Source organism: Trachypithecus francoisi, unplaced genomic scaffold (assembly GCF_009764315.1).
Source record: "Trachypithecus francoisi isolate TF-2019V2 unplaced genomic scaffold, Tfra_2.0 Contig00164, whole genome shotgun sequence".
Taxonomy (NCBI): domain Eukaryota; kingdom Metazoa; phylum Chordata; class Mammalia; order Primates; family Cercopithecidae; genus Trachypithecus; species Trachypithecus francoisi.
Window position 1 is genome coordinate 165,665 of NW_022680497.1, and position 27,090 is coordinate 192,754.

The 27,090-nt window shown below is 45.0% G+C and overlaps 1 protein-coding gene across 1 annotated transcript; it reads right to left on the reverse strand.

Moving 5' to 3' along the window:
- Positions 1 to 5,343: 5,343 nt before the first annotated feature.
- Positions 5,344 to 6,805, reverse strand: LOC117071476 (beta-defensin 103A). Its single transcript, XM_033191505.1, has 2 exons — positions 6,530 to 6,805; positions 5,344 to 5,584 (listed from the first exon to the last, which is right to left on the reverse strand). Exons 1-2 carry the CDS (start codon positions 6,585 to 6,587, stop codon positions 5,439 to 5,441), a joined length of 204 nt encoding a protein of 67 aa, XP_033047396.1. The 5' UTR covers positions 6,588 to 6,805; the 3' UTR covers positions 5,344 to 5,438.
- Between the last annotated feature and the right edge of the window lie 20,285 nt (positions 6,806 to 27,090).

Sequence of the window (27,090 nt, forward strand, 5' to 3'; positions counted from 1 at the left end):
TTCTATTATAATCATGACACTCGTTTTGTGGGGAGATTTGTATGACTCTGTCATTACTCCTGTATAACTATTATCTCTATTTCATTTTTCAAATGATAAAAAATATTGGCTTGAGAAAGCTGAATATCCTCCCACCTTTCATGACACTTTCTTCTGCTGCTCTTTGAACAAGGCACCCTGAATTTCCATTTTGCACTGAGCTTTGGGAATTTTGCAGCCAGCCCTGCCGTGGCCATTTTTATATAAGTTATCTCATTTAATCCCCAGAAACAAACCTGCCAGAAGGGTATTACCCAAGTTCACGGAGGTAGGTCCTGGGGCCTAGAAAGGCTAGAGGACATGTTCAAGGTCACTTGGCTACTAAGTGGCAGAGATGCAATTTGAAATAATATCCCCCTCTCTTCAAAGCTCATGTTCCTAACCACCGCCACATGATGTCCTGACAACCTCCCCTCTTCATCCTCCTACAACCCCAAAGCTACAGTAATGCTCTGCCTAAGGCCAGAGTCCATGGAGCTACTGTCATTCTCTGCCATCTTCTGAGCTGAGTGGTGAGTCCAGAGCCTGGCCTGACCCTGCAGGAGGTGAGGGAATGAGCGCGCAGTTACTGCCACCTGTTGGCGGCTCGTCTATCTGACCCTAAAACGCAGTTCTCATCTCAGTTTCCTGCCTCCCTGAAGCCTGGTTGTGCACCTGAGACTTCTTGTTATTTCTTTACCCCTTAATGAACCTATTGAGAGTTCTCACAATTTTATGGATCCTCTCAAGGAACCAGCTTTTATTTATTTATTTTTAATGTTTTTGTGTGTGTGTCCAGTTTCTTTTTATTCACTCTTTTTCTTTCTCTCTCTCTCTCTTTTTTTTCTTATTTACTTTGGGTTTAATTTGTTCCCTTTTCCCTTACCGTTTCTTACAGTGGAACCTTAAATTGTCTATTTGTGAGCTTTTCTGCTTTCTATCATAATAGCATTTAATTATAAATTTGTCTCAAAGAGCCACTTTAGTGGTACTTCCACAAATTTCAGTATGTTATGGTTTCATTTTCTAACAGTTCAACATATTTTCTAATGTATCTTGTGATTTCTCCTTTGACCATTTAGAAACATGTTTATCGATGTCTCAATATATGGGGATTTTTCCAGATGACTTTCTGTTATTGATAGCTTTGTAAATTCCACTGTAGATAGACACTATCTTTTGTATAATTTTAAACTATGTTGATTTTTTGAGACATTTCATAGGTTAGTATGAGCTCTATTGGGTAATATTTTAATCCATTCTGCTGTTATTTGGTAGTGTTCTATAAATCTCAAATAGGTTGTGCTGGATGATACTGTTGTTCAAGTCTTCTCTATCTTTACTAATATTTTGTCTGCTTTTAAAAATCTATTACAAGAAGAGAAGTGTTGAATTGTCTAATTGTAATGTTAATTTGTCTATTTCTTTAATGTCTACTGATTTTTCTTTAAGAATTTCAAAATTCTGTTATTAGGCATATACTGATTTAATATTAATGTCTGTTCTTGGTGATGTAACCACTTTATCATTAGGAAAAATATCCCTCCCTGTTACTGATAATACCCCTTGCTCTAAAATCTACCCCAATTTATGTCAATGAGCCAATATAGTCAATCCTATTTTCTTTATACTAATGTTTTCATACTGTATCTCTTTCCATCCTTTTATTTTTACTCTAAATTTGTTCTTACAGTTTATATATAAAGTGGGTTTTTATAGACAGTATGTAGTTGGGTCTTGTTTTTTACTGAACTGAAAATCTCTGTCTTTAAGGAGCTTCTAGAATGTTCACAGCATGCTCTTTTCATCATGTGGAATCAAATTTCTACCTGGCATCTTCCCTTTCTGCCAAAAAAATTATTTTTGCATTTTATAGTACAGACTTGCTGGTGAGGAATTCTCTTAGCTTTTACTGTTGTTACTGGAAAATGCCTTTACTTATTATTTGATTATGTGTTTACCCTTTTTTTGAGAAATATACTTTTGCTGGGATGGATTTCTAAGGTAACATTTTTTTTTCTTTTGGTACTTGAAGATATCACTTATGTTTTGTTCTTCTGTAAGTAACATGTCTCCTTTCAGGCTGCTCTTTAGTTTTATTTTTGTTTTTGAGACGGAGTCTCGCTCTGTTGCTCAGGCTGGAGTGCAGTAGGGTGATCTCAGCTCACTGCCATCTCCACCTCCTGGGTTCAAGAGATTCTCCTGCCTCAGCCTCTCGTGTAGCTAGGATTATAGGTGCGTGCCACCATGCCTGGCTAATTTTTGTATTTTTTTTTAGTAGAGACAGGGTTTCACCATGTTGGCCAGGCTGGTCTCAAACTCCTGACCTCAGGTGATCTGCTCGCCTTGGCCTCCCAAAGTGCTGGGATTATACGCATGAGCCATTGTGCCCACCCTCAGGTTGCTTTTAAAATTTTCTTTTTATTACTGATTTAAAATAATTTGATTATGATATGTTTCATGTGGTTTTCTTCATGTTTGTTCAGTTTGGATGTCTTCGTGTGGTAATTTTGTGTGTCTATAGTCTCACCAAATTTGGAAAACAATAGGCCATTCTTTCCTTAGCTCTATCCTCTCTCCCAAAACTTCTTTTTTTTTATATTCGAGACGGAGTCTTGCTCTGTTGCCCAGGCTGGAGTGCAGTGGCGTGATCTCGGCTCACTGCAACCTCTGCCTCCCGGGTTTAAGCGATTCTCCTGTCTCAGCCTCCAGAGTAGCTGGGATTAGAGGTGCATGCCACCACGCCCAACCAAATTTTTATTTTTAGTAGAGATGGGGTTTCACCATATTGGCCAGGCTGGTCTTGAACTCCTGACCTCATGATCCACCCTCCTCAGCCTCCCAAAGTGCTGGGATTACAGGTATGAGCCACCACGCCTGGCCGTCTAAACACACCTTGGTGCTAGATTGCGTCATGTTTCTGCACAGGTCACTGCTTATTATTTTCCAGCCCTTTTCTCCTCTCTTTGCATTATTTCTTCATTCATTTCTAGTAATATAAACTCAGGTTTACTCATATTTATTTTGGAATATATGCCACAGTCTAATTCATAATATTTTTTACTCAGATATTTATTTTTAATCTCTGGAAATTCCATCCTTTGTTTCTTTATATCTCTCACTCATTATAAACAGTTTTTCTCTTCAACCTTGGACACATTCATAACGTTTATAATAGCTCGTTTATATCTTTTTTGCTGATCCTAGTGTCCTTGTCATTTCTGGATCTGTTTTAACTGAAAGATTTTCCTCTTGGTTATGACCATATTTTCCTGCATGGCTGCTCAGTTTTTACTAGGTTCAGTGCATTATAAAGTACAAATTGTTGAATGATGGATTTAGTTGTTTTCCTTTGAAGAATGTTAGGCTTTATTCTGTTACACATTTAAGTTTCTTATAGATCAGTCTGGTCCTTTCAAGAATGGTTTAGAAAAAAATTTGTTAGAGTAGTTGCAGAACAATTTAATCTAGAGCCAAATAGCACCACTAATAATGTGTTAGTTGTCTGAGAACCCTGCAGTCTCTCCACTTTGCTGGTGGGAATGAAAACTTTTCCAGCCATTAGTGCTCCTGAAATTGTTATCCAATCCCTTTTGGGTGTTTTTGTTTCCCTCTGGCCTTGTGAAATCTTACCCCAAGGATGTTCACATGAAAACACAGCAGCCCAGGACTGAAGATTTACCATGTATCCCTGCCCCTACCGCCAACACTTGGGGGCCTTGCTTCCTCCTAGGTACTACCTCTCTCTGCTATTCTGCCCTGGAAGTGGGGGTGTCTTGTGCTTCGGAAAGTTTGATTTCAGTTTCTTCAATGCCTCAGGATCGCTGGTCTTTGTTTGAGTCTTCCTCTGTGTGCTGTGGTCTGGACCCTGCCGCTGTAGTGAGCTGGGGGCAGTCGAAAGCGTCACTTCACTGGTCTGTTGCACTGCTTATTACCCAATGTCTAAACACAGCTGTCACACCTGTTGACAGGTTCCCTTTTGTCTACTATCAGAGGGAGATTCCCATAGCAGTGAGTCCATTTTGGATGGAAAGTGAGGAGCAGTCTCATCTTTTTGGGTCCTTGAGCCTTTCTTTTCTCCATACATAGTGCCATGACTGGGGTCTGGTGTCAGGTATGCAGGACCATGCACTCCATTTGCTGGAATCCTTCTGCATCAACGTTGAGAGAGCACTAGATAGTTAAACTGCAGTACCTCCAAATCATTTGAATGATTAAAGATACTTCAATCGGCCGGGCGCGGTGGCTCAAGCCTGTAATCCCAGCACTTTGGGAGGCCGAGACGGGCGGATCACGAGGTCAGGAGATCGAGACCATCCTGGCGAACACAGTGAAACCCCGTCTCTACTAAAAATACAAAAAACTAGCCGGGCGAGATGGCGGGCGCCTGTAGTCCCAGCTACTCGGGAGGCTGAGGCAGGAGAATGGCGTAAACCCGGGAGGCGGAGCTTGCAGTGAGCTGAGATCCGGCCACTGCACTCCAGCCTGGGCGACAGAGCAAGACTCCGTCTCAACAACAAAAAAAAAAAGATACTTCAATCAATAAATCATTTGAATGTACTTCAATTCAATAAATACTTGTGAGCAACCTTCATGCTCAGGGCACTTTACAAGCAGTCCAGGAAGAATTAAGACAAACTCCTTGGTGTAAGGCTCACAGAATCTAATGTGGAGATTGGCAGTATGTCACTGTACATAATGTAAAAACCAAGCAAGGGTTATAGATGGAGGACTCAAGTCAGAACCCTGTGGTGAACCAGAGGAAAGACTGTAAGCATTTGGAAAATCACCTGTGTTTTTAAGAAGGAGATAAGATGTGAGACGGTCCCTGAAGGACAGGTTAAAGTTTAGAGATGAAGTTGGAGGAGTGAGGCAGACATGAGGCCAACCAGAGCAGAGGCATGGGTGAGAGAAATCAAAGTGAATATCTGAGTTAGAGCCCAGATTCCCTATTTCTCTGAAGACAAAGTTTTTGGAAGGAATTGGGATAGCCCCCGAGGGATGCATGAAAACCTTAGAGATAGATTTGGTGGAGAGATGCCATTTGGGGTAGAGGGACTGAAAAGGCCCAAGGCTTGGGTGACATGAAAGCAAAGGGAATATTTCAAGAGAGTGAAGAGTCCAACTTCACTGGGGCGTCACGTTCACAAAGGAGGAATAGAACCTGGTAACCCTTGGATAATAAGGTCAGCCTCCCTTGTAGATTTCTCCAGAGATTCTACTTTCTTTGAAAGAAAGGTGAGTCCTTAAGACTTTCTGAGTTGCCTGTTTGGAAACAACTACCAAAATAACCAGATTTTTTTTTTTTTTTAATCAAGCTCCTAATTTTTTTTGAAAAACATTTTAATTTGATTTTACATTTATAAACTTTAAGAAGGCATTTCCACACTTTACAACATTCTCGTCATGTTTCTGGGTTTTTACTTCTTTCTTCGACAGCATTTTCGGCCACGTGTCGAGCACTTGCCAATCTGTTCCTCCTTTGGAAGGCAGCTGAGCAGAGCACACCGGCCACCTCTGACTCTGCAATAATATTTCTGCAATGTGTTTATGATTCCTCCATGACCTGCAATGACAAAATAGCACACATGGAAAGGTTTTAGGATGGCTTTTGGTATTCCTCAAATAAATAACTCATCTGTTGCTTTTCTTGTATTCTTTTATTTCTTTTTCCTTTTTCTATAAAATCAGGAGAAAAATAAAGGTATGACTAAACGACCCATAGACAATGTTTCTACGGCTGCAGCTGTGGACCCACAGTGGCACCAGGGAAGTGGCGTGACCCTGTGACTGCCACAGGAACAGTGGGGGTGCTGAGGCTGTGGTGTCCTCAGAGGCACCAACCACTGCACTTAGTAAAACAGGAGCCTGTGCTTCTGTTCTGTTCAGAGTAAATCAATCTTCCCTGCTGTATTAAAATTTTATATTGGATTCATGTCTCATCAGCAGGTATAACAATCTTCCCATGAAGAGATGGGGAAAGAGCTTTGGGGAGCTATTTAGTTTCTTAGGAGTGGATCTGGAAAGTTTGGGAAACCTGATTTAAGGTTCTTAATTATTATTATTATTTTTTTTTTTGAGATGGACTCACCCTGTCACCCAGGCTGGAGTGCAGTGGCACGATCTCGGCTTACTGCAACCTCCACCTCCCAGATTCAAGCAATTCTCTGCCTCGGTCTCCCAAGTAGCTGGGATTACAGGTGCCTGCCACCATGCCCGGCTAATTTTTGTATTTTTTAGTAGAGACAGGGTTTCACTATCTTCACCAGGCCGGTCTTGAACTTCTGACCTCGTGATCCACCCACCTCGGCCTCCCAAAGTGTTGGGATTACAGGTGTGAGACACCGCGCCCGGCTGCTTAATGATTCTTGTCTGAAAAAAAAAATGGTGATGCCTAGTTCCCATACAACAAACCTGCTTGGTCTAAGGCACTCTGAAGGGTGGAGAAAGACTGACTCTGAATTATGTATTCTCAATTAGTTCAATCCTTGGATTTCCCAACCCACCTTACCTGGAACAGGCACCAAAAACAAGAAGAGCAAAGCACACAGAAGATAATGGATCCTCATAGCTGCCAGGCTTCACCCCACGCTGAGACTGGATGGAAAGGTGTGCTTGGTCACTTTATAAAGGTTCCAGCCATGGCTGCAATTCTTGTCATGTTGCAGTGATGAGACTATGACATGTTTCCTGATGCGTCATACCAATGCCTCTCACCGTGCAGAACACACCCACTCACTCAGTTAATTAGGAGCCCAATGGAGAGGCAGAGCTCCCTGTGAATGTGTGGCTGTCCTGGAGCTCTCTGGGCTCCAGGGGCTTGTTTGAGTGTGGGTTGGATTGGGTTGTGGGTACAGATAGGGCTGGCATGGGCAAGAATGCCCCCTTTGGGGAGTAGTCTCAGGGCATGTGGCTGGGGCCTGACTTGTCCGTACTTTGTCACTCTGGAGCTTTTCTTCCTCTTCCTAAAATGCTGGGAGAGTCTAAGACCCTCCTGGGGACCAAATAAATCCAGCCCTGGACATATTCAGTATCTGGCAATAGGACTAGCTTTTTGGTAGTGAAGTAAGGGAGGAAAATGGGCTACATTCCCTGTCCCCCTGGGCCTTGGCCTATGATGGAGTGCTATAATTTGAGTGAAACATGGGTCATTCTTTCATTTTTATTGCAGGGGGAGACAGAGTCTCACTCTGTTGTGCAGGCTGGAGTGCAGTGGCCTGATTACAGCTCACAGCAGCTTGAGCTGTCAGGCTCAAGAGGTCCTCCCACTTCAGTCCCCTGAGTAGCTGGGACCACAGATGCATGCCTCCACACCTGGCTAAATTTTAAATTTTCTGTAGAAAATAAAGTGGGTTTTCACTATGCTGCCCAGACTGGTTTTGAGCCCGGATGTGAACTCCTGGGCTCAAGCAATCCTCCTGCTTCAGCCTCCTAAATTGCTGGGATTACTGGCATGAGCCACTGTGTGCAGCCCATGTCTGTTTCTTCATCATTGTCTAAAACCTACCAAATTTATGAGTAAAGAAGGTGTTTAATTTTACTTCATCAGAGAAAGGGGATACTGGGATGGTAGATTTAATAGACTGGCATCTCCTCCTAGTCAAAGACTATCCCTGTGCAAAAGAGGGGCTTCAGAATAGACATTTAAGACCTCAAGTTATTCTTGACTCAGGAGCATTCGAGGTTGTCCAGGGGCCAGATGATTTCCCCTGGATATAGATTAAATGTTTAGAGGGAAAAATGCTAAAAAAGAAAAAAAAAAAAACAACAGCGATTAGACTTCAATGTTCAGGAATCCAATAGATGGGTTATATTTGGTTGACTATCAATTGGGAGCTAAGTAAGTCAATGACAATTCAGTTGGGATCTGAAGTCACCATGACGTCTCCTAGCTGCTGCTTCATGTGAATGCAATTATAACGGATCCACTAAGGATCCAGGGTGTGTTAGTTCTGGGAGTGTGTGTTCAGAATTTGGGTGCACCACACCTGTCAGATTCAGTAAGCAAACTCTGAACACACACTATAGGAAGGGAGAAGTATCATGTTTTCAGGGTAGGTGAGGGTGAAGTGGGTGAGATACAAAGAGGGACCAGTCTTGGTTCTTTCCCTCCAGAAGCTCCATGTAGGGCCAGGTAGATGGGCAGGCAGTCGAATGATAAATTTAGGATGGATTCTAATGGGAGTCATAGGAAGAGTTCAAGCGCAGGGCTGCAGAAATGTAGAAGAAAGATAACTCAGGCTAAGAGTGGAGCTCAATCAGCAGATGTCAGACTTTAGATTTGTAGATACTTCTTTTTAAAATCTAACTTTCCTCTTAAGTTCATGATTTGAGACAAAGCAATTGGAGATATTTATAAATGGGGAAAGGAGGTGAGTGTGGATGGGATGGGTGCTGACTTCACAGTCTTACTATGTCAGAGATAACAATGGCGTTGGGTGTTGTAGAAGATTAGCACCAGCTCTCAGCCTGGGGTGCAGAGAGTCAGACGCTGGAGATGACTTGCTTTTCCACATGGAGAATAGACCTCCACAGATGAACCCCTGGTCTAACCTGTTCCTTCACAGACTGGGAGGCATTTTTATGACAACACCACTATTTCATAAAGGTTCCTTGGGAAGGAAAAAGCGCCACTTTTTCTTGTCAACTAATTTGGGAGCTGGGCATTGGAGACTGGGCTGTGACAATCAGCCTTTTCAAGTTTGGACACACTCCTCACTCACAAAATCAGTTTTGAGGGGGACTTATGTGTTTTAAGAAAATTATAAAAGTAATGCATTTTTATGGTAAAATTTCAAACAATAGAAGAGAGAGACTGTGTAATTTACTTCTTTACTCCGGGGAACCACTGGTAACTGTGAATTGCCCTCTTTTTGGCTTATTACAAAATACTTTTTATGTCATAAATACTTTTAGCCTCTCAAATGATAACAATTACACATGTACTGTCCTAATAGTTGGGTGAATAAATTCATGCATCTGAAGCTTTACAACACTAACGAGAGCTGGGTCTTGTCACTCCCTGCCCCTGGGCTGTAAGTCACAGCTCTTGGAACTGCAGATCCTGCAAATTTTTGCACTCCATGTGCTTGGTTTCCTTGTAGCTCTCACAGCCAACATTTCTACAGTTTTGATTAGCTTGTGCGAGGAAGAGAAACTTTAGTTATTTATCACCTTCGTTCATGTCAGACTTTCCTTTAATTATTCTTTTTAAATCCTGTTCTGAAAATGTGGAGCAGAGATGTGATTGGTCCAAGTTTTTGGCTTGAGGGCAGAGCTATGTGGAAGACAAACACCAGGTCTGAAGTGAGGTATCATAGGCTGTGGCTCAGCCCTACCATGTATGGTGTGGGTTTACCTGAATAAATTACCTAAGCTCTGTGAGCATCTGTAACTCAGCAACAAAGCACAGAGAGCAGTACATTTCCTGTTTAGGTCACAGTGAAAGCCCTATGAGTTAATGGTGTGAAATTGACTTGTACATTGCAAATTACCATGTGACCCATGTATCACCACAGTGTCACCCACGTGACCCTCGGCTAACAATATCAAGTCTCTGACATGGGCTCCCAGCACGGGAATCTAGGTTGTCAACTCTTCCTCATCTTGACATAGTCTAAGATGAAGGTTGGCTCAGCCATTCTCCTTTGCAGCCATTAATCTTGTCACAACCACCATTATATAAGTTATATAGAGGCAGACAGTTTTGCAATTTTATAGATGAGGACACTGAGGCTCAGAGAGGTTGAGTGACATGCTGTAGTGAATGGCAGCATTGTGACCTGAAGCCAGTGTGACCAGTCATTCCTCTGTCTGCTCTCAGAGCCATCCGTTGCCTACTGGTGGTCTACACTCCTGTGTAGTGGTCTATACTTAGGTGTGTACCCTTTTCCATCACCCCATTGTCCCTAAACTCACTGCATCCTTGCATCTCAAGAAATCTGTCCAAACTACTTTTCCTAAGTTCAACCAAGGCTTTTACATCCCCAGCTCAATGGATTTTTTTGTCTGTAATCTCCCAACCTGACCACTTTGCAATATGTGTCTTGTAAGGCCACTTTCAGAAACCTATTCCTCCATTTCAATTCAACATCCAGAGAACTTCATGGACACCTGCTCTAGATTAGGGTCTTTGGACCTGGTGCTATGCAGGATAGAAAGATAAACAATATTTACTCTCTAGGCTCTGAATTTTCACTATTTCCCAGTCTAATGGAAAAAGATACAAGCTGACACAGTAACACGATGTAACAGACATCTGCTTTCCATTTTCTCCTCCTGTCCTTCCCGTTACTACCTTTGATTCTTCATGGAACTTTTCTTCCTTCTCCTGTCCCTGAAGTCCCCAAAAGGGAGCATCTTCAATAATTTAACATTTTTATGGCAATCATAATGATGATGATGACAACGATCCTCCTCCTTGTCATCATCACCACATCATCGTAACAGATTTATTGAGCACATATTATGTTCCAGACACTGTGCTAAGCAATTTACTTGCATTTATTTCATTTGTGTCTTGCAGTAATTTAATAATGTTGATACACTTACCTGCATTTCACAAATGAGGAAAGTGAGACCTGGAAGGCCAATTGATGCTCCCATGCTCCTAACTATATTCCAGATGCTTACTTGCCGGCTTCTGCTGGCTTCATACGACCTTTGGGATGTGGTTATCTATGCCTACATGCGGCTACCTTCCATCTTCATCTCTAGTCTGAACCATTTCTCCAATGTTCTCAACCGATCTTTACATCACTTGAATATCTTTACCATCTTGATAACATTAACACCTTGTGCCTCTTCTCTCTTTCTGTAAACATCAACTTCACTCCCCAGATTGCTTGGTGACAGAGGCTGGAAAGTAGATTCTTTCTGACTCTTCTCTTCCTAATTGCTCAGACACCATCACTCATGGCATCTTTTCTTTCTTTCTTTCTTTTTTTTTGAGAGAGAATCGCACCCTGTCTCCCAGGCTGGAGTGAAGTGACGCAGTCTTGGCTCACTGCAACCTCCACCTCCCGGGTTCAAGCGATTCTCCCACCTCAGCCTCCCAAATAGTTGGGACTACAAGTATGCGCCATCATGCCCAATTAATTTTTGTATTTTTAGTAGAGACAGGGTTTCACCATGTTGGCCAGGCTGGTCTCGAACTCCTGACCTCAATTGACCTGCCCTCCTCGGGCTCCCCATGTGCTGGGTTTACAGGCATGAGTCACCATGCGTGGCCAGGCATCAGCCAATTCTTTCTACAAAGTGGTTTGCATAATTTTCAGGGACCAACCCAAATACCAGCTCCTCGTGATCCCAATCACCCCAGTTGAAAGTGATCCCTCCCTCCTCTGCAGTTCTGCAGAGCACATTTTGCATGACACTTGGAGCTTCTACCAAGTTCCATAATGAATGCCGTATACTATTTGTGAACATTTCTTATTAACTTTAATAGACGGTGTCTTTTCATTTATGTCCTTACGTTAATGAGTAAGTACATACCCAAGTCCTATGTTGCTTTTACCCTTTAAATAATAAGAATTATTTTCAAATCCTTGAGTATCCCCTAGGATGCTCAGGATGAATATTACAAAGAAGAAATAATTCCAGAAGATCAAGGAAACAGGGAGAGAATGCTAGCAGCTAATGCAAAGACAACAAATGATTTACAACATGAGTACAATCTGAACACACTTATGGTTTAACAAAACATAAATAAATTGGTGAGATACTGAGTGTGGCAGGCAGCCACTACAGTGGCCTCCAAAACCCCTGCCTTTAGGGAATGCTGGTATCGTGCTTTGGTACAGATATGATATGATATGGAGCAGAAGCTTACAAGACTGAAGGCCAGAAGACCAAGAACTGAACTCAGGGCTGCTGTGTTTTGGATACCAGTGGGAGAAAGGGGCAGACCTGAGGGCCAGAGCCATCTAGAAGAAGCAATCAAGAGTTAATACAATGGTTGAGCATGAGAGAAGAAATTAAGAGAGGACGCAGGCTAGGGAGACTGTTCAGGGGACAGGGTAGATGGCGGTCCCATTAATTAGAATTAAAGTGGTGATACCAGCAGGCACTGAGGGAGACAGGCTATGGAGAGAGACAGCCAGGGTTAACATAGGACATCTTTTTTAAACAGGCTCAAACTAGTTTAGGAATTTATAGCCTTAGCAGGGATGCGGGGTTGCATGCCTTTCCCAGAGTTTCTAAAATCATGCCTGACAAGATGGGGGACGACTCTCCTAATTCCTATGGACAAAATCAAGGAGCAGATAAGTGTATGAGAAATTCATATAAAGTTACCCTAAAGACATTTTTCTACCCATCTGGCGGCAATATTTTCACCACAAATAGAATGAAGTGCATAATAGTGCCTCAACTTCTGTTTACACGGTGATACTTCAGTTGGATTCTTCCTATTTAATCATAGCCCTGTCCCAGTGAAATCTCACCCTATACCACCTCTGGCCACCAGCCTACACAGTTCTGCTGGCTGCTTCCTCAGGCAGGACTTTTAGGGGACAGGTGGCTCTTACAAAACAATCATGAGGTCAACTCATCAATGGGCTGGCAGCCGAGGTGGGGAAGTGATGCATCCAAGGAAAAGGTGTGACCCAGGGGACTTTTTTGTTAAAATAGCTCAGCTGCCACTGTCCTTTCTTCAGAACTGGTCATTGAAATGAGCCTATTTACTGATGTGGTAATAGGCCATGGATGACTATTAAATAATTTGCACATTGTGGCTGGTACCTCTGGAGCTGTTATTACGTACCTGGCACTGCAGTTGGTGCTTTAATGCATTTCTCTGACAAGAAAAGGGCATAAAGTAGGTATCAGAATTTTTACTTAAGGATAAGGAGGCGGCACAGTGGCTCATATGTGTAATCCTAGCACTTTGGGAGGTCAAAGTGGGTGGATCACCTGAGGTCAAGAGTTTGAGACCAGCCTGGCCAACGTGGTAAAACCCCGTGACTACTGAAAATACAAAAATTAGCTAGGAGTGGTGGCAGGCAACTGTAATCTTAGCTACTTGGGAGGCTGAGGCAGAAAAGTTGCTTGAACCTGGGAGGTGGAGGTTGCAGTGAGCCGAGAGCACGCCATTGCACTCCAGCCTTGGCGACAGCGAAACTCTGTTTCAAAAAAAAAAAAAAATAGGAAACTAAGGCTAAGACAAATTAAATAACTTTCTAAAATTTGAAGCCCAGGACCCTCAGGCTCACAGATTATGCTAACTACTTGCTTTATTATTCAGGTTATTGTAGTTATATTTTATATCCATGTTTTTGTCAAAGGTTTTTGGTGTGGGGTTTCCCAGTGGAAAGGTAAATGATTATATATGGTGGAGAATAAATGAGAGAGGGCTTGGGGAATGGAAGCCATACCTCACCCACTTGGCCCAGACCACAGGGCTACTCCTGTTCTGAGGATTTCCAGCTAACTGCCTTATAAAAGTACATAGCACGGATTTATGGTGCTAGAGCACCAAAAAAATTCAATAAAATGATGAATTTGACATCTCTGGCTCAATCTCCTCTTCCATATTTTCCAAGTGATTTTATGATTGCATATATTAGGGGCCAGCAAACTTTTTCTGTAACGGGCTAGACAGTAAATATTTCCAGGCATTGCTGGCCATGTGGCTTCTGTTGCAACTACTTAATTCTGCAGGTATAGTACAGAAGCAGTCATAAACAATACATAAACAAATGGCCGTGGCTTTGTTCCAATAAAAATTTATTTATAAAACGGGGTGGCAACTGGATTTAGCCAGTAGTCCATAGTTTTCTGACCCCTGGCATATATTTGTGAGACACTGAGTGTGTGGCCGGCAGCCTCTATGATGGCTGCCAGGGATCCCTGTCTTTGTGAAATGCTGTTATTCATGCTCTAGTGTAAGCCACTCCTTTTGATTATGAGCTGACTGCATTCACTCATTTCTAATAAATAGATTATAAGTCTATGAAGCAATAGATTATAACCTAATCTCAGAAGTCATGAGAGTAAGCTATAAAAAGGCTGTGGGTTCAGTTTTGGATGCCTTCTCACTCTTCTTGCTCTTATGGAAGCCAGCTGCCATGTTTTGAGCTGCCCTATGGAGAGACTTTCAAGGCAATGAACTGAGGGGGTTCTCTGGCCAACAGCTAGGGAGGTGCTGAGGCTCTGAATATACCAGCCCACACGGAACTATCTCCTGCCAGTAACCATGTGACTGAGTTTAGGGAAGTAGATTCTTCCCCGTGTAGGCTTCGGATAAAACTGCAGCCCTGGCTGACAACTTAACTGAAACTTCGTGACTGAGCTTGACCTAGAAGCACCCAGCTGGGCCATGCCTGGATTCTAGAACCCACAGAATGTGTGAGATAAACAATGTTTGTTGTTTTCATCCACTAAGTTTTGGGATAATTTGTTACACAGCAATGGATAACTAACATAGTGAGGTATAGGGCAAAGAACAGAAGAGATTTAGAGACCTATGTTCCAGTCCCAGTTTTCTGACAAATTTACTATGTAAATTTAGACTAACTGTCAACCAAGTCAGGCCTTTCCTTTTTTATTCTGCCTACAAAAGGGAAAGGAATCATGGATTTCTGAGGTCATTACAGGTCTAAGTCTTCATGGTTCATTTAATTGAGTCAAGCTGATTCCTGCATCTAAACCAGAGTCTTGAACTGGAAACCTATGAGTCAAATATAGTCCATCAACGTATTTTGATACTAGGTGTCGACATTTAAAAAACTAAAAATTTTGTATAAAAATCCAGCTTTCTCACTTCTTCAGAAAAATGCAATGATTAAACCACCAGGGCTCACATTTCTGCATGGAACACTAAGATTTATCAAAAAATCTCTCGTCCCGTTACATCAGGGGTCCCTAACCTCTGGGCCATGGACCAGTACCAGTCCATGGACTGTTAGAAACCACACCACACAGCATGAGGTGGGCAACAGGCAAGTGAGCGAAGCTTCCTCTGTATTTACAGCTGCTCCTCGTCACTCGCATTCCCACCTGAGCTCCACCTCCTGTCAGGTAAGTGGCAGCATTAGATTCTCATAGGAGCACGAACCCTATTGTGAACTGTGCAGGCCAGGGATTTAGGCTGCATGCTTCTTATAAGAATCTAGTTTCTGATGATCTGTCACTGTCTCCTATCACTCCTGATAGAGCTCTTTAGTTGCAGGAAGACAAGCTCAGGGCTCCCACTGATTCTACACTATGATGAGTTGTATAATTATTTCATTGTATGTTACAACGTACAATGTAATAATACAAACAAAGTGCACAATAAGTGTAATGCACTTGAATCATTCCAAAACCATCTCCCCCACCTTGGTCCATGGAAAAATTGTCTTCTACAAAACTAGTCCCTGATGCCAAAAAGGATGGGGACAGCTTATTTACATAGAATATGAGCGCTCCAATGCACTGCAGTACCTAATTCCTTACTATCTCTCACTGGCCTGGCTCTGATGGACTTTGGGGAACCACTTGAATGATGCTTGATTTTATTTTGAGATCTTCCCTAAAACAGAGCAATTATGTTCTTTTACCATCTGGTTGTATCTTGGGTCCAGGACACTGGCTAATTTTTAGTTCAATGTGGCCTTTGCGAAGTTCTATGATGTCATAACATCTAGATCCACAAGTCCTGCCGGCACAAACTTCAGGGAAATCCCAGATTAGAGCCACATATTCCTATGTTAGAACATTAGAGCTCGTATGTTCTTCTCTGTCTTCCTCATATCTAGAATACTTCTTATCCCTCCCTCTTTATAGAAAAACACAGATACTTCTACATACACACACACATTTCTAGTTTCACACCATTGTGGTTGGTAAAACATACTTCATACGATGTTAATGATGTTAATCTTCTTAATTTTATTTACTTAAATGTATTAACTTGTTTTGTGACCTAACATGTGATCTACTCTGGAGAATATTGTATGTGCCCTTGAGAAGAATGTGTATTCTTCTCTTGCATAGAATGTTCAGGATGTGTCTGTCAGGTCCACTTGGTCTTTAGTGTTGTTCAAGTTCACTGTTTCTTTATTGTGCTTCTTTCTGGATGACTTATCCAATGTTGAAAGTGGGGCACTGAAATCTCTGCTGTTACTGAATTGCTCTTACTCCTTTCAGTTCTGTAAATCTTCACTTTATAGATTTACAATTGTTATCTTGAGGAATTGGCCACTTTATCCTTCTATAACAACCTTATTTGTGTTTTATTACAGTTTTTGACTTAAAGTCTATTTTATCTGATATAGGTACAGCCACTCTTGCTCTTTTTGGTTACCATGTGCATGGAATGTTTTTTCCCATCCCCCCACTTTCAGCCTGTGTGAGGTCTTCTAGCTGAAGTGAGTCTCTTGTGGACAGAATATAGTTGGATCTTTTTTTTTTATACATTCAACCACTTTACATGTTTTGATTAGAAAATGTAATCCATTTACATTCAAAGGGATAGGTAATGACTTACTAGTGTTATGTTGTTGATTGTTTTTATTTAGTGTTTGTAGTTCCTTTGCTTATAAAATCAATGTACTATTCTCTTTCTAAACTTCAGATCTCAGAGTGTATTTAAGAATATCACATCTTTGAGCAGTTGCTCATTAATTCAATCTCAAAACTGGGCATCTTCTTTAAGTCAAGCTATGAGATCTTCACGCCATCCTGTGCAATGGCAAACCAAAAATGTGTTTTAGTTTTTCTCCAAAGTATATTGAAATCTCTTTATCTAGTTTTTGCAGATGGAAGATTATAGGAGTGGAAGTCAATACCCTCCTCTTCTCTATTAACCTCTGATATAAGCATGTGCACAGAGGTGGTTTTTGGCATTTCTCCATTTTCTGGGGACAGCCTCTTTGAAAAGAAAGTCTTTTTTTCTCTTTTTTTATTTCCATAAAGGCTACTCAGCCAAATAAATGAGATAACTGTTTATTTCCCTACCCAGCATCCTATATGTTATTTTTCAAGATTCCAACTTCTTCTTACCTTTTTTGCTTTTTTCCAGGAAAAAAAAATATTTAATTAGATCCTAACTTGAAGAATCCAGGCTCAACACCTCCTGAGATAGAAAAAGGGGGTGACAGTGTGCCTTAATGATCCAAGAAGGCATGAGGTGGAGCAGGAAAGAAATCAAATGCTACTTTGGTGAACAATAAGATCCTAACTCTTGGGGAAGTGAGAAGCAGCTCAGTAATCAAGGAAATATTTCTTTCTTCACTTTGGGTTAAGACTGTGCAGTCCTCAAAACCTAACATTTGTCCTGGGGCGTTGTACAGATGTTCTATCTAACAGGTTCATGAGCTATGAAATAAGCTTGTCTGCACCCACCTTCGTGGGCACGCATGGAGGAAGCCTGAGGGTTGGACCAGTACCCAGTAGACAAGGCGTTTTGGAGAGCTCAGCCCTTCAGGCTTAATGTTCTCTGGAGTTTGGGTGTGACTAGACACCTGTGATATTTCTGCTGTTGTTCTCGGTGACTGTTTCAGCCTGTTTAAGGGAAGGGAAAGAGGTGCTGAGACAATATAGTGGTGTCCTCACTGCTGGCAGGTGGGAGGGAGCTATCCCAAGCAGTGAAGGAGAGAAGGAGGGTGAATGAAGGAGGAGGACAACTTGGGGTCAAGAGACTGAGGCTGGGACATGTAAGAGCCCATTGGCCTTTTAAAGGACCTAAGCAAAGAAACTTCCCTTTTGGAATCTGGGAAAAGCATAAACGTTCCAGACTTTGATTTGTCGCCCTTTGATAAAATCTCCAGAAACTTTGGTAAAATGTTCTGTTTGTACTGCATAGGTCTCGTACAAAAGTGTGAGGGAGTTTGAGGGAACTTGTGGTCAGGGGAGGGTCGCTGTGGTCCACTGCAAGCCTCCTGTGTGCTCCTGGAAAGAGGGCATCACCTTTTACATGGAGGTGACCACAGCAGAAAACCAGGACCCACACAGCAGGGCCTCCGCTCCGGGGGATGCTCAATGCTCACAACACATAGGAGGACCCAGGAACACTTTGTTCAGGAAGAACAACTCTGTACTTCAAGCAATGGTTCTGAGCTCTGGACGCAGAAGAAGCACAGTGAGGTAGCTTAATAAAAACAGCTAAAGATCTGCCCCAGACAAGGAAGTCAGGTCACTGTAGGAGGTGCCTTAGCATAATATTTAATTTTCAAAAGCGGCCAAGATGGGACCGAGAGCCACAAGATTCGAGGAAGATGACTCCTTAAGGATGAGGACACTCATCTGGCTTAGAGACACAACCCGGCCTGTAGCTGGTACCGTCTGCACCTCAGGCTTCTCCCCGTAACAACTCAGTGACAACAGCAAACTCAAATGTGAAGCTTTTCCAGTTCCTTTGGTTTTGCTCACCTGTGACATGCACCACACCTAGCATAAAACATCGCAGCTGAATATTCAGTCCTGTGAGTCACCGTGACTCTCTGCCATCAGCTGGTCAGGCAGATGTGAGTTCCAGGAAGCCCGAGGCTGGCACATCCCCCTGCCGGGAACGGACCCAGTCCCTGCCCTGTCTTGTGGCGTGAACATGCATTCCTGGTGCTGAGACTGTCCGGCCACCTTTACTCCTAGTCATGCTAGAGTCTGCCAGGCTTTCCTCACCTGGAGGAGGACATGTGAGTCCTGTGGGAGGAACTGTATAGATGGACACCCAGCGTTAGAGGAGGAAGGATGGAGAAGCGCAATGATGCCGACATGCTGCCTTCCAAGACTCCTTCAGCTGTAGCAACTTTCCCCACTTCCAGGCACTACCACATGCCTGGTCAATCCTACAGAGAGGCTGAGAGTCTCTTTGTCACTTGGTCCCCCCATTGATGTCCCTCTACCCGGCCTTGCAGTTGATGCTGCTCTCCATGGGCTCCCCCACCCAGGATCCAGGCGCTGAGTCAACTGGGAAGCAGGAAGGGAGGACAGAGTCCCTTTGACTCTCCCCACATTCTGGTGGGGCTAATCTGTCACTCTTCCGGGTGCCAGCCACTGGGCTAGTCCTTAACTTCCTTCCTTCATTTCTTCCTTCCTTCCTCCCACTATCATTCCTCTCTCCCTTTCCTCCTTCTTTCCACAAACATAGACATCCAGCTAAATATTCAGGAAAACAAATGGTGCACAGGTCACAGGCTCTGGGTGGCACAGGAGTCTGCTGTAGAAGATAGCAGACACAGGAGGCAGTTGCATGGTGACAGACTCCAGCCCCAGGTGGGCCCGGCAGTGGAGGAGTCACAGGAGGGGCAGCTAGCCACACTCGGTCCTGAGCGTTAGCTTCCCAGAAAAAGTGTAGCCAGAGCTGCGACCTAAAGGGTGAATAGGGGAAAATGTGAGCAATGCCCCAGGTGTAGGAACCAGGAGGGGTGAAAAACTAGAAAATAAAAAAAGCATGTGAGTTCAGGAATTTAAAATACCTTGGGGCTGGAAGTGGTGGCTTAACACCTAAAAAACTAGCAGTGTGCGATGGTGCATGCCTGTGGTCCCAGGTATTTGGGAGGCTAAGGTGGGAGGATCGCTTGAGCCCAGAAGGTGGAGGCTGCAATGAGCCGTAATAGTGCCACTGCACTCCAGCCTGGGCAACAGAGTGAGACCCTGTTTCAGAAAACAATGGCAACAAAAACAATACTTTGGGCTGGTTGGAGATGAACAAGGTAGCGTTTCTGGCTGGAGAGTTTAGCAGGGCTTCTGTACAAGGGGTCTTGGGGACCCTATCGGGAAGTTTGGGGCTAACCAGGAGGACAGTGAGCAGCTTGTGATGAGGTTTAGGCAGTCAATGCGGGGGTCAGACTAGGCTTCAGGACAGTCAGCCTGATACCTAGGGAGGCCTGGGAGCACCAGGCCCAGCGTCAGGGAGGCCCCTGAGCTCCTTCCTGTCTGGTGCTCATCGCCTCTTTACAGGCCACCTGGCTTTGGTTTTGATGTCTTCATCTTGCTTTTAGACCAAAACCGGTTGCTGAATCCATGCCCAGGGCCTGGGACCTGGCTTTGCTCTCTGCTGGCCTCCCCTGTGCTTGCCCCCCGAGTCTTTCCCACTTGTCATTTTCAGCTTCCATGCTGTACCCAGGATCCCACCGTAGGAAGGAAGCCAGCTCGCTCTGCTACATCGAGTTTTTGCTTCTCTCTTGATTTTCTGCACCATGCAGACCCACTCGGGGACTGGGGGAGCCTACTGTAGTGAGGGGTCTCATGCCTGACCCTTCTCTCTCCCTGCAGCCCTGCATTGGAGTCCTGGAATATGAGAAGCTGGCAATTCAAGGCCTGACAGCAGGCTTCAGCCAGTGTCTCGAGGTATGGAACTGTGCCTCCAGCTCCATTTATTTTTTGAGTAGGAAATATGAACAATGAATTCAAACTTCTCCTTGGAAGTTCAGATGGCAGGAGGAGAGGCCTGCTGTGCTAACATGGATCAAAGGGATGGAGACTTTCGAGTGTAAAATCATTCACCAGCTTCTCCTGATACCCACTGCTCACACAGACACACATCTCCCTCCTTCCAGGACCATCTTGCCAGGCTCCTGTCTGCTTCCTTTCTCCTGAGACAGGGCAGCGGTCCCTTATCCCTTAACCTTGAGGTGGGCTCTGAAATACCTTGACATGGCTTCCCAGAGCGGCGTGGAGCAAAGCCCACAAGTCGTTTTCCACCTTGCCCAAATACAGTAATACACGCATTTGGCAGAAACCCCAAACTCCTTTCACACATTCCCACCAAAGCGAGAATAGGAGACTCCGCTCCTTTCTTCCACTTTACCAGCTGTGTGCCCTTGGGCAAGTTTCTTAACTTGGGTGAGTTTCCATTTCTTCATGTCCAAGTAATAATAACCACTTCACTGCAGATCAGTGATTCTTAATAAAAAGCAATTCTTAATGCACGGTCTTCTGTTCACCTTGTTGTGACCACAGTGGTTGTCACAAGCACTATTTATTAAGAGAGGGAGAGCTAGAAGTGACATTGTGGGTGAACAGCATGTCTCCTATATTTGATGGCATAGGAACCACGTGGCATAAGGGAAAGTGCACCAGGTTGGGGGCCCATCTGGGTCCACCATTGACTTGCTCTGTGCAGACGTGCCTCTTGAACCTTAAAAGAGATGTAGTAAAAGTCGGCTGGCTCCTGGCTACGTGGCTCTGGGTAAGTGACTTCACATCTCTGAGCCTTAGGTATCTCCTCTGCAGTGTGGGCATATTCATGCCACTCCATAGATGACCTGGGATCAATGCAGGGTCAGTGCTTGGCATAGAAGCTGGAGTGGAGAAAGCATTCAGCAAGCTCCAAGGAGCTGGGAGAGGTGGTGTTGCTGGGTCTACCTGCAGGAGGTGCTAGGGCCCCTGGGACTTCAGCAGCAGAGTTCATCTAAACCTGTACGCTGGACAGATCTGGTCTGAGCTCTGCATCTGCCTAGGCCTTGTCTGTGCTGGTGCTTGTGTCCCGTCCCAGGGGCCTCCCTCTGGGTAACCACAGTGACCACGAAGCCCTTGCTGGCCTGTCTATGGAGTGAGCTACTCCTTTGTGTGCGTTCTCAGATTTAGGCAGAACAGGCACATGTTTCCCTGCAGGTGAGAACTATGACTAAGCTTCCAGTGGAGTCACCTGCAGAACAACCTGCAGGTGATCTCACACACGCGTGGCATCCCACGGGGAGGAATCCTGGAAACAGCTTGAACCTCTGGCATCCCGCCATCCCGAAGACCATCAGGATTTTAGAGATGCTGTTTATGGTCTTCTGAGTGTGGAGGACCCTTGCTTCTCCCCAGAGTGAGGGTTGAAGCCGAGGACCTTGGGTGAATTTCTTTTACAATTTTGTGTGAATTTCTTAATGTTCAGGTGTCCTTGGCTGAGAAATGGTAGACTAGGTTCATTCCAAGCAGATGACATTATTTGTGTGCATAGAGGGGGATGCGGAAGGCAATTCCAAAAGAGGAATTTTAGTATTCTGAGCTATTGCAGTGTTATTGTTAAAGCACATACATAGCCTATGGTCCTGTATTTTGAAAGGTTTCCTTGTTTTGTTAAAAATCCGTCTTACCGCTTTATTGTTGCAGTATCTTAGCAGAGAGCCATTTTCAGGTGGTGGATAATCAGCCCGGGAGAGCTACGCTGCCTGTCTGTGCCTCATGTGAGGAAGGAAAGGGGCTTGGAGGAGTTTCGGTGGGATGGACCTGCTCGTCTCCCCTAGCACAGAATTGTCATGTGGGTGGGATTTGGTGGTAATAAATCACCTTCAGAGATGGGTAGCAGGACAAGAGCCTCATCTTTCTGTGACGATTATTCGCATTCAAGAGTTCCAAAAGGTGGCGGGACAGGCCTGACTGCCTTGATCTGAAGAGCCCAGACCAACTCTAAAATGTTTAGACATTGAACTTATGTGGGAGATTGGCTCACGCATGGGTGGTTTAAAACTCCATTCTGGGCCGGGCGCGGTGGGTGACGCCTGTAACCCCAGCACTTTGGGAGGCCAAGGAGCGTGGATCACCTGAGGTCAGGAGTTCAAGACCAGCTGGCCAACATGGCAAAACCCTGTCTCTACTAAAAACATAAAAATTAGCCAGGGGAAGTGGTGCACACCTATAATTCCATCTACTTGGGAAGCTGAGGCAGGAGTATTGCCTGAACCTGGGAGGTGGAGGTTGCAGTGAGCTGAGATCACACCATTGCATTCCAGCCTGGATGACAGAGTGAGACTCAGTCTCAAAAAAAAAGAAAAAAAAATCCATTCTGGCTATAATTGCATAGTGAGACACTATGTGTAAATGATACGTGTATCTGCATGTGTGTGGTTTAGTCACTAAATTACTCCACCTGTGTGATGTTAAAATGCAATGTGCACTCTTTCCAGGTTGACAGCAATCTCAAATCACATTTGCTGTATCTTATTTGAATCAAGAAGATCCAATTATTAGTTAATAAAATGAATCACCTGTACAGTCCCAATACTGTAGGGTTCACAAGGAATTTTATGTATCCTTTGTTTTCGAAATCAAAGAGCACACGTGTGTTCAAATTACCAAGGAAGGGCCCAAGCTCAGTGAGGTCAAGGACGGCAGACATAGGACAAGGATGCAGGCGTTTTCATTCCTAGTTCAGGGCTTTTGCCAGGATGCCATGAGGTCCATCGGGGGATGGCTTTGTTTAATGATATCCTGGGTCCCTTTTCTGTCTATGATTCCATGAGGGAGGGACAGAGGGTGCACATGTCGTGCTGGCAGAGGCAGATGCTCAGTGTGGAGGCTCAGGGGCCAGGGGGCTCTTCACGTCTCCAGACCCCACATGTCGAGCCTGCCTGTTAGTTCTGCCGCCTTCCATGGCGTAAGTGTTAGGCTCCTGAAAATGAAGGGGTTACAAGTTCTGTTGTGAGGCCCTATAATAAAGTAATAATGGAGAGTTAATGAAGGCTTTGCCCCACCTTCTGACTGGATTTTTAGAGACGAGTACCCCAGTGGGAGGGGGAATGGCTGGAACGAGAAAAGGAAGAAGGCGGTGAAACCAGGGGGCTTGTGAGAGATGAGACAGGGATGTGGGCTTCAGGCTGTGAATAGGATGTGGCCACAGTCACAGTGGGATTTCCTGACATCCCCTGGTGAAACCTGCTCCAGCGCTTGGATTAAAAAGGACAGTAGTGGTGCACTGAAGAAGACCCTTGTTTGAGGCTTAGATTAATTCACTCATTCCTTCCTCTATTTCATATTTATTGTTCTTCACTGGTTACTAAAGGTGTAAATAGGATGGTTTATGAGTACCAGGCCCTGTCCTTGAGGAGCTCAAGGTCTAGTGGGAGGACTACACGTAGGTAAATTATGGCATCAGAGTGACAAGACCCTATGATAAGGTGCACCAAAGTGTCTGAGGGGCAGAGATGTAGAGCAATTGATAATGCCAGGCAGGAATGTGGGGAGAGGGCCAGGAAGGCTTCAGAGTGGGATTGAAATTCAAGCCGATTTGAGTATGAGGGGGAACAGCTTTGTCATTCTGGGTTACTGCGTCATCTCAGGAAGCCGATTCCTTAGAGATACAGTGGAGATGATCATACTTATCTCAGAAGAAACACCTATGTGGAAAGTGTGAGGATTTGCCAAGAAAAACATCCTGGACCCCCACTGGACCAGGCCTGGTCCTGCTGCCCCTGTCTGCTGGCTGGAGCTCCAGCCCACCACCAGGTACCCTCCTGCCCCTCTTGGGGTTGGCAGAGGGTTCACGTACCTCTGAGTGCCAGCCAGAGAAGCAACTTGCAATGTCCTGGGTCTCCCAGCACCTGTTCCCAGTTTCTCCTGACCACAGGCTGAAGGTGTTTTAGCAAAGACAAGGCAGGTGAATCCTCAAGTTGAAAACAGATCTGGACTGAGGGCAGGATGGGGTGAACACAATCACTACTTTTTTTTGTCCTCCCACTGAGGATCATACTCCGGTCTCTCACATGGATGCGGGGGAAGCCAGTCCAGGGAGCACAGCCGAGAGGCAGCCCAGGCTTAGTCAGAGCCACCGACTGTGGGCGAGGCTCCTGCTCTTCAGGGAGCTGCCTTCTGGCCTCTAAGGCCGATCCACCTGGGCCACCCTGCGGTCACAACTCCAGAAGACAGGAAGCAGGAAGAGGAAGGCTCTACTCTCCTTATCCACAGGGTTGTCTGTGTTGCTGGCCTGTCCCTGTTCCCAAATAAGAGCAGATGCACGACAATACCTCAAAAAATATCCCTGCGGATTCAGTCTGAACTTAATTCATTTCCACCTGGCATGAATGGTACCCCGGGCAGGACAGAGACAAATGAGGCACTGAAATCAATGCCACGACATTCAGGCCAGAAGTGTTGGTAACCTGGGCCCCCTGGCTGTCCCCTGCGGTGACCCGAGCTGCTCCTGTCCTTAGCCCAGTGCTCACCTTCAGAACAGGTGGTCAAAAAAATCCCATCTGCAGGCACTGGGGGGCAGCGCGCCCCCGCGTGGTAGGTATTGGTATTACCGGGATGCCTGCCTGGCCCAGGCCTTTCAGGCTTTGAAAAAGAGCGTTTTGGGGACTCTGTCTTAGAGCCACGCCAGGACTTTTTAGGACTGAGTTCAATCCTGTACAGACGGGGACAGGATGCTATGGAGATCTGCCCAATATCCCAGAGGAGCGGAACAAGAATGTGAGCCCTAGTTTTGGGGGCTCACTTCGTCTATGGGCTGATCCAGTCAGATTCATTCTCTGGCCTCACAGAGACACTTTACATTGAAAAAAAGAAAAAGAAAAAACAGTCAAAAAGTAAACAAAAATTAAAAAGGGAACAGAGCAACTCCGGAGCTCGCCCCTGAGGACTCCAGGAGCCTGCGCCAGCCTTCCCTCCCCTCGCCTCCCCCTTCCCCTCCCCTTCCCTCTCCTCCCCTCCCTTCCCCTTCCCATCCCTTCCCTTTCCTTCCCTCCTTCCCTTCCCTTCATGTTTACTTCCCGGAAGCCTCAGCGAACACTCCCAGGCAGCCTGTTTTGTGCTGGGCAATGCCATAGGTACCAGTTTTTTACCATTCCTGACAGGTGCACAAACACTTCCTTTGGAGAAGTTTTACTTAAGAAGGAGATAACGTTTTCCACAATTTAGATCAGCCCAGGCCCAGGGTCCACCTTAAAAATATTCAATAATACAGCCCAGGGCCCATGCGAGTGCCCTGCTGGCCGGCCCTGGACTCTGCAGAGGGCTCCCTGGGGGTTCTCACCTGCACCACCCTGGCAGGGAGGAACGGGGTTCCCATCCTCCCCCGACCTCACCTGGTGGAGACCCCGTAGGTCCTCGGGTGAGGCTCTGCTTCCACACCCACAGGCTGCTGTGCTCTGAGGGAGTCTGAGATTGAGCCCAGCTCCTTCATTTCATTTCTGAGGAAGATGAGGCCAAGAAGGGGCTGCTGTCTAACAGCGCCTGCCCAGAAGTCCCATCCTCATGGAGCCAGGCTCCAGCCTCCCAGTGCGCCTTCATGTTATTTTGTGTTTCTGGTACACAGATGTGCTGGTGTGGGTTGGTGGCACTCCTGCCTGAGAATGTGCCTGCCTGTTCTGAGGCATGGACATTTGTTGCGTTTCACTCTGAGTCAAGGCTAATAGGGGCCAATGCCCTTAAGGAAGTCATTCCCTTCAGGAACGGAACAATGGCTCTTCCCTCTAGAGGCATGACAGAGCGCCCTGCAGAGGTGCCTGTGCCTAAGAGACACTTACTCTGTGCATTTCCAGGGCTCTGTCTGATTGTAGTTAGAAGAGAGGAAAAGCAAGAGTGAGTTTAGAAGAGGCTGCGAGAGGCCAAAGGCATGATGCCAAATATTCATTGCAACCTGAGCTGGGATTTGAGACTGGGCCCCCAAAGTGCACATTCTAGGGGGCTCTTTGGAGCAGCTCGGCTCATTCAGAAGCACACCGGACTCAGGCAGCCACACAAACAGGGACACAGAGCATCTTCCCAAGCCCCCTGTCAGTCGGGAGAAAGCTTGGCATGTGGTCTCTACCTCTCAGCACGTTTGTTTATATTATGTTTTACATTCCTTACCTGTAATTAGTATTCACTACACTCGGAATTAGTATTCAACAAATTCAAGCAGGATCCAGAGAAAGGCAAAAGGCAGCTAAGCATTCGGGAATCTCCATGAGCAGGGGCCCTGCCTTGCTCCAATTGCACAGAAATATGGTTTTTAGAAGGAACATAGAAGAATGAATGCTGGCTGATAGGCACACCGAGAACGCCATTTATGAATTGCTAGCCTGGAGGAAATGTGCTTCACCTGATGATTTTCATTTTTCTTTCATTCCTAAAATGGACCTGCTTGCACCTTATTATACACACTATCAGCTTGTTGTATTAATCAATTGAAAAAGCCTAAGAGTAAATGCTTGAAAACAATACAATCCCAACAAAATGTGACCTGTTGGTGTTACTGCTTGAGGAGGCATAAAGGGAAAAGGGATAAGGTGCATTACCAATTGGGTGAATAAGCAGAAGTCTAGTGCTGGGTGTGGTAAGAAAGATGTCATCAGATGGAAAACAGAGCAGCAGATTGGTTGCATTTATGTCCCTTTGAAAATCAGTTTGGAGCTTGGTTTCTAGTCTGTTATCATCTCTAGGTAATTAAGAGATATTCCCTTG

Coding starts and splice junctions, on each gene's coding strand:
- LOC117071476 (XM_033191505.1), bottom strand. CDS start 6,587: ATGAGGATCCATTATCTTCTGTGTGCTTTGCTCTTCTTGTTTTTGGTG. Junction 5,585..6,529: donor GTTTTTGGTGCCTGTTCCAG/GTAAGGTGGGTT, acceptor TTGTCATTGCAG/GTCATGGAGGAATCATAAAC.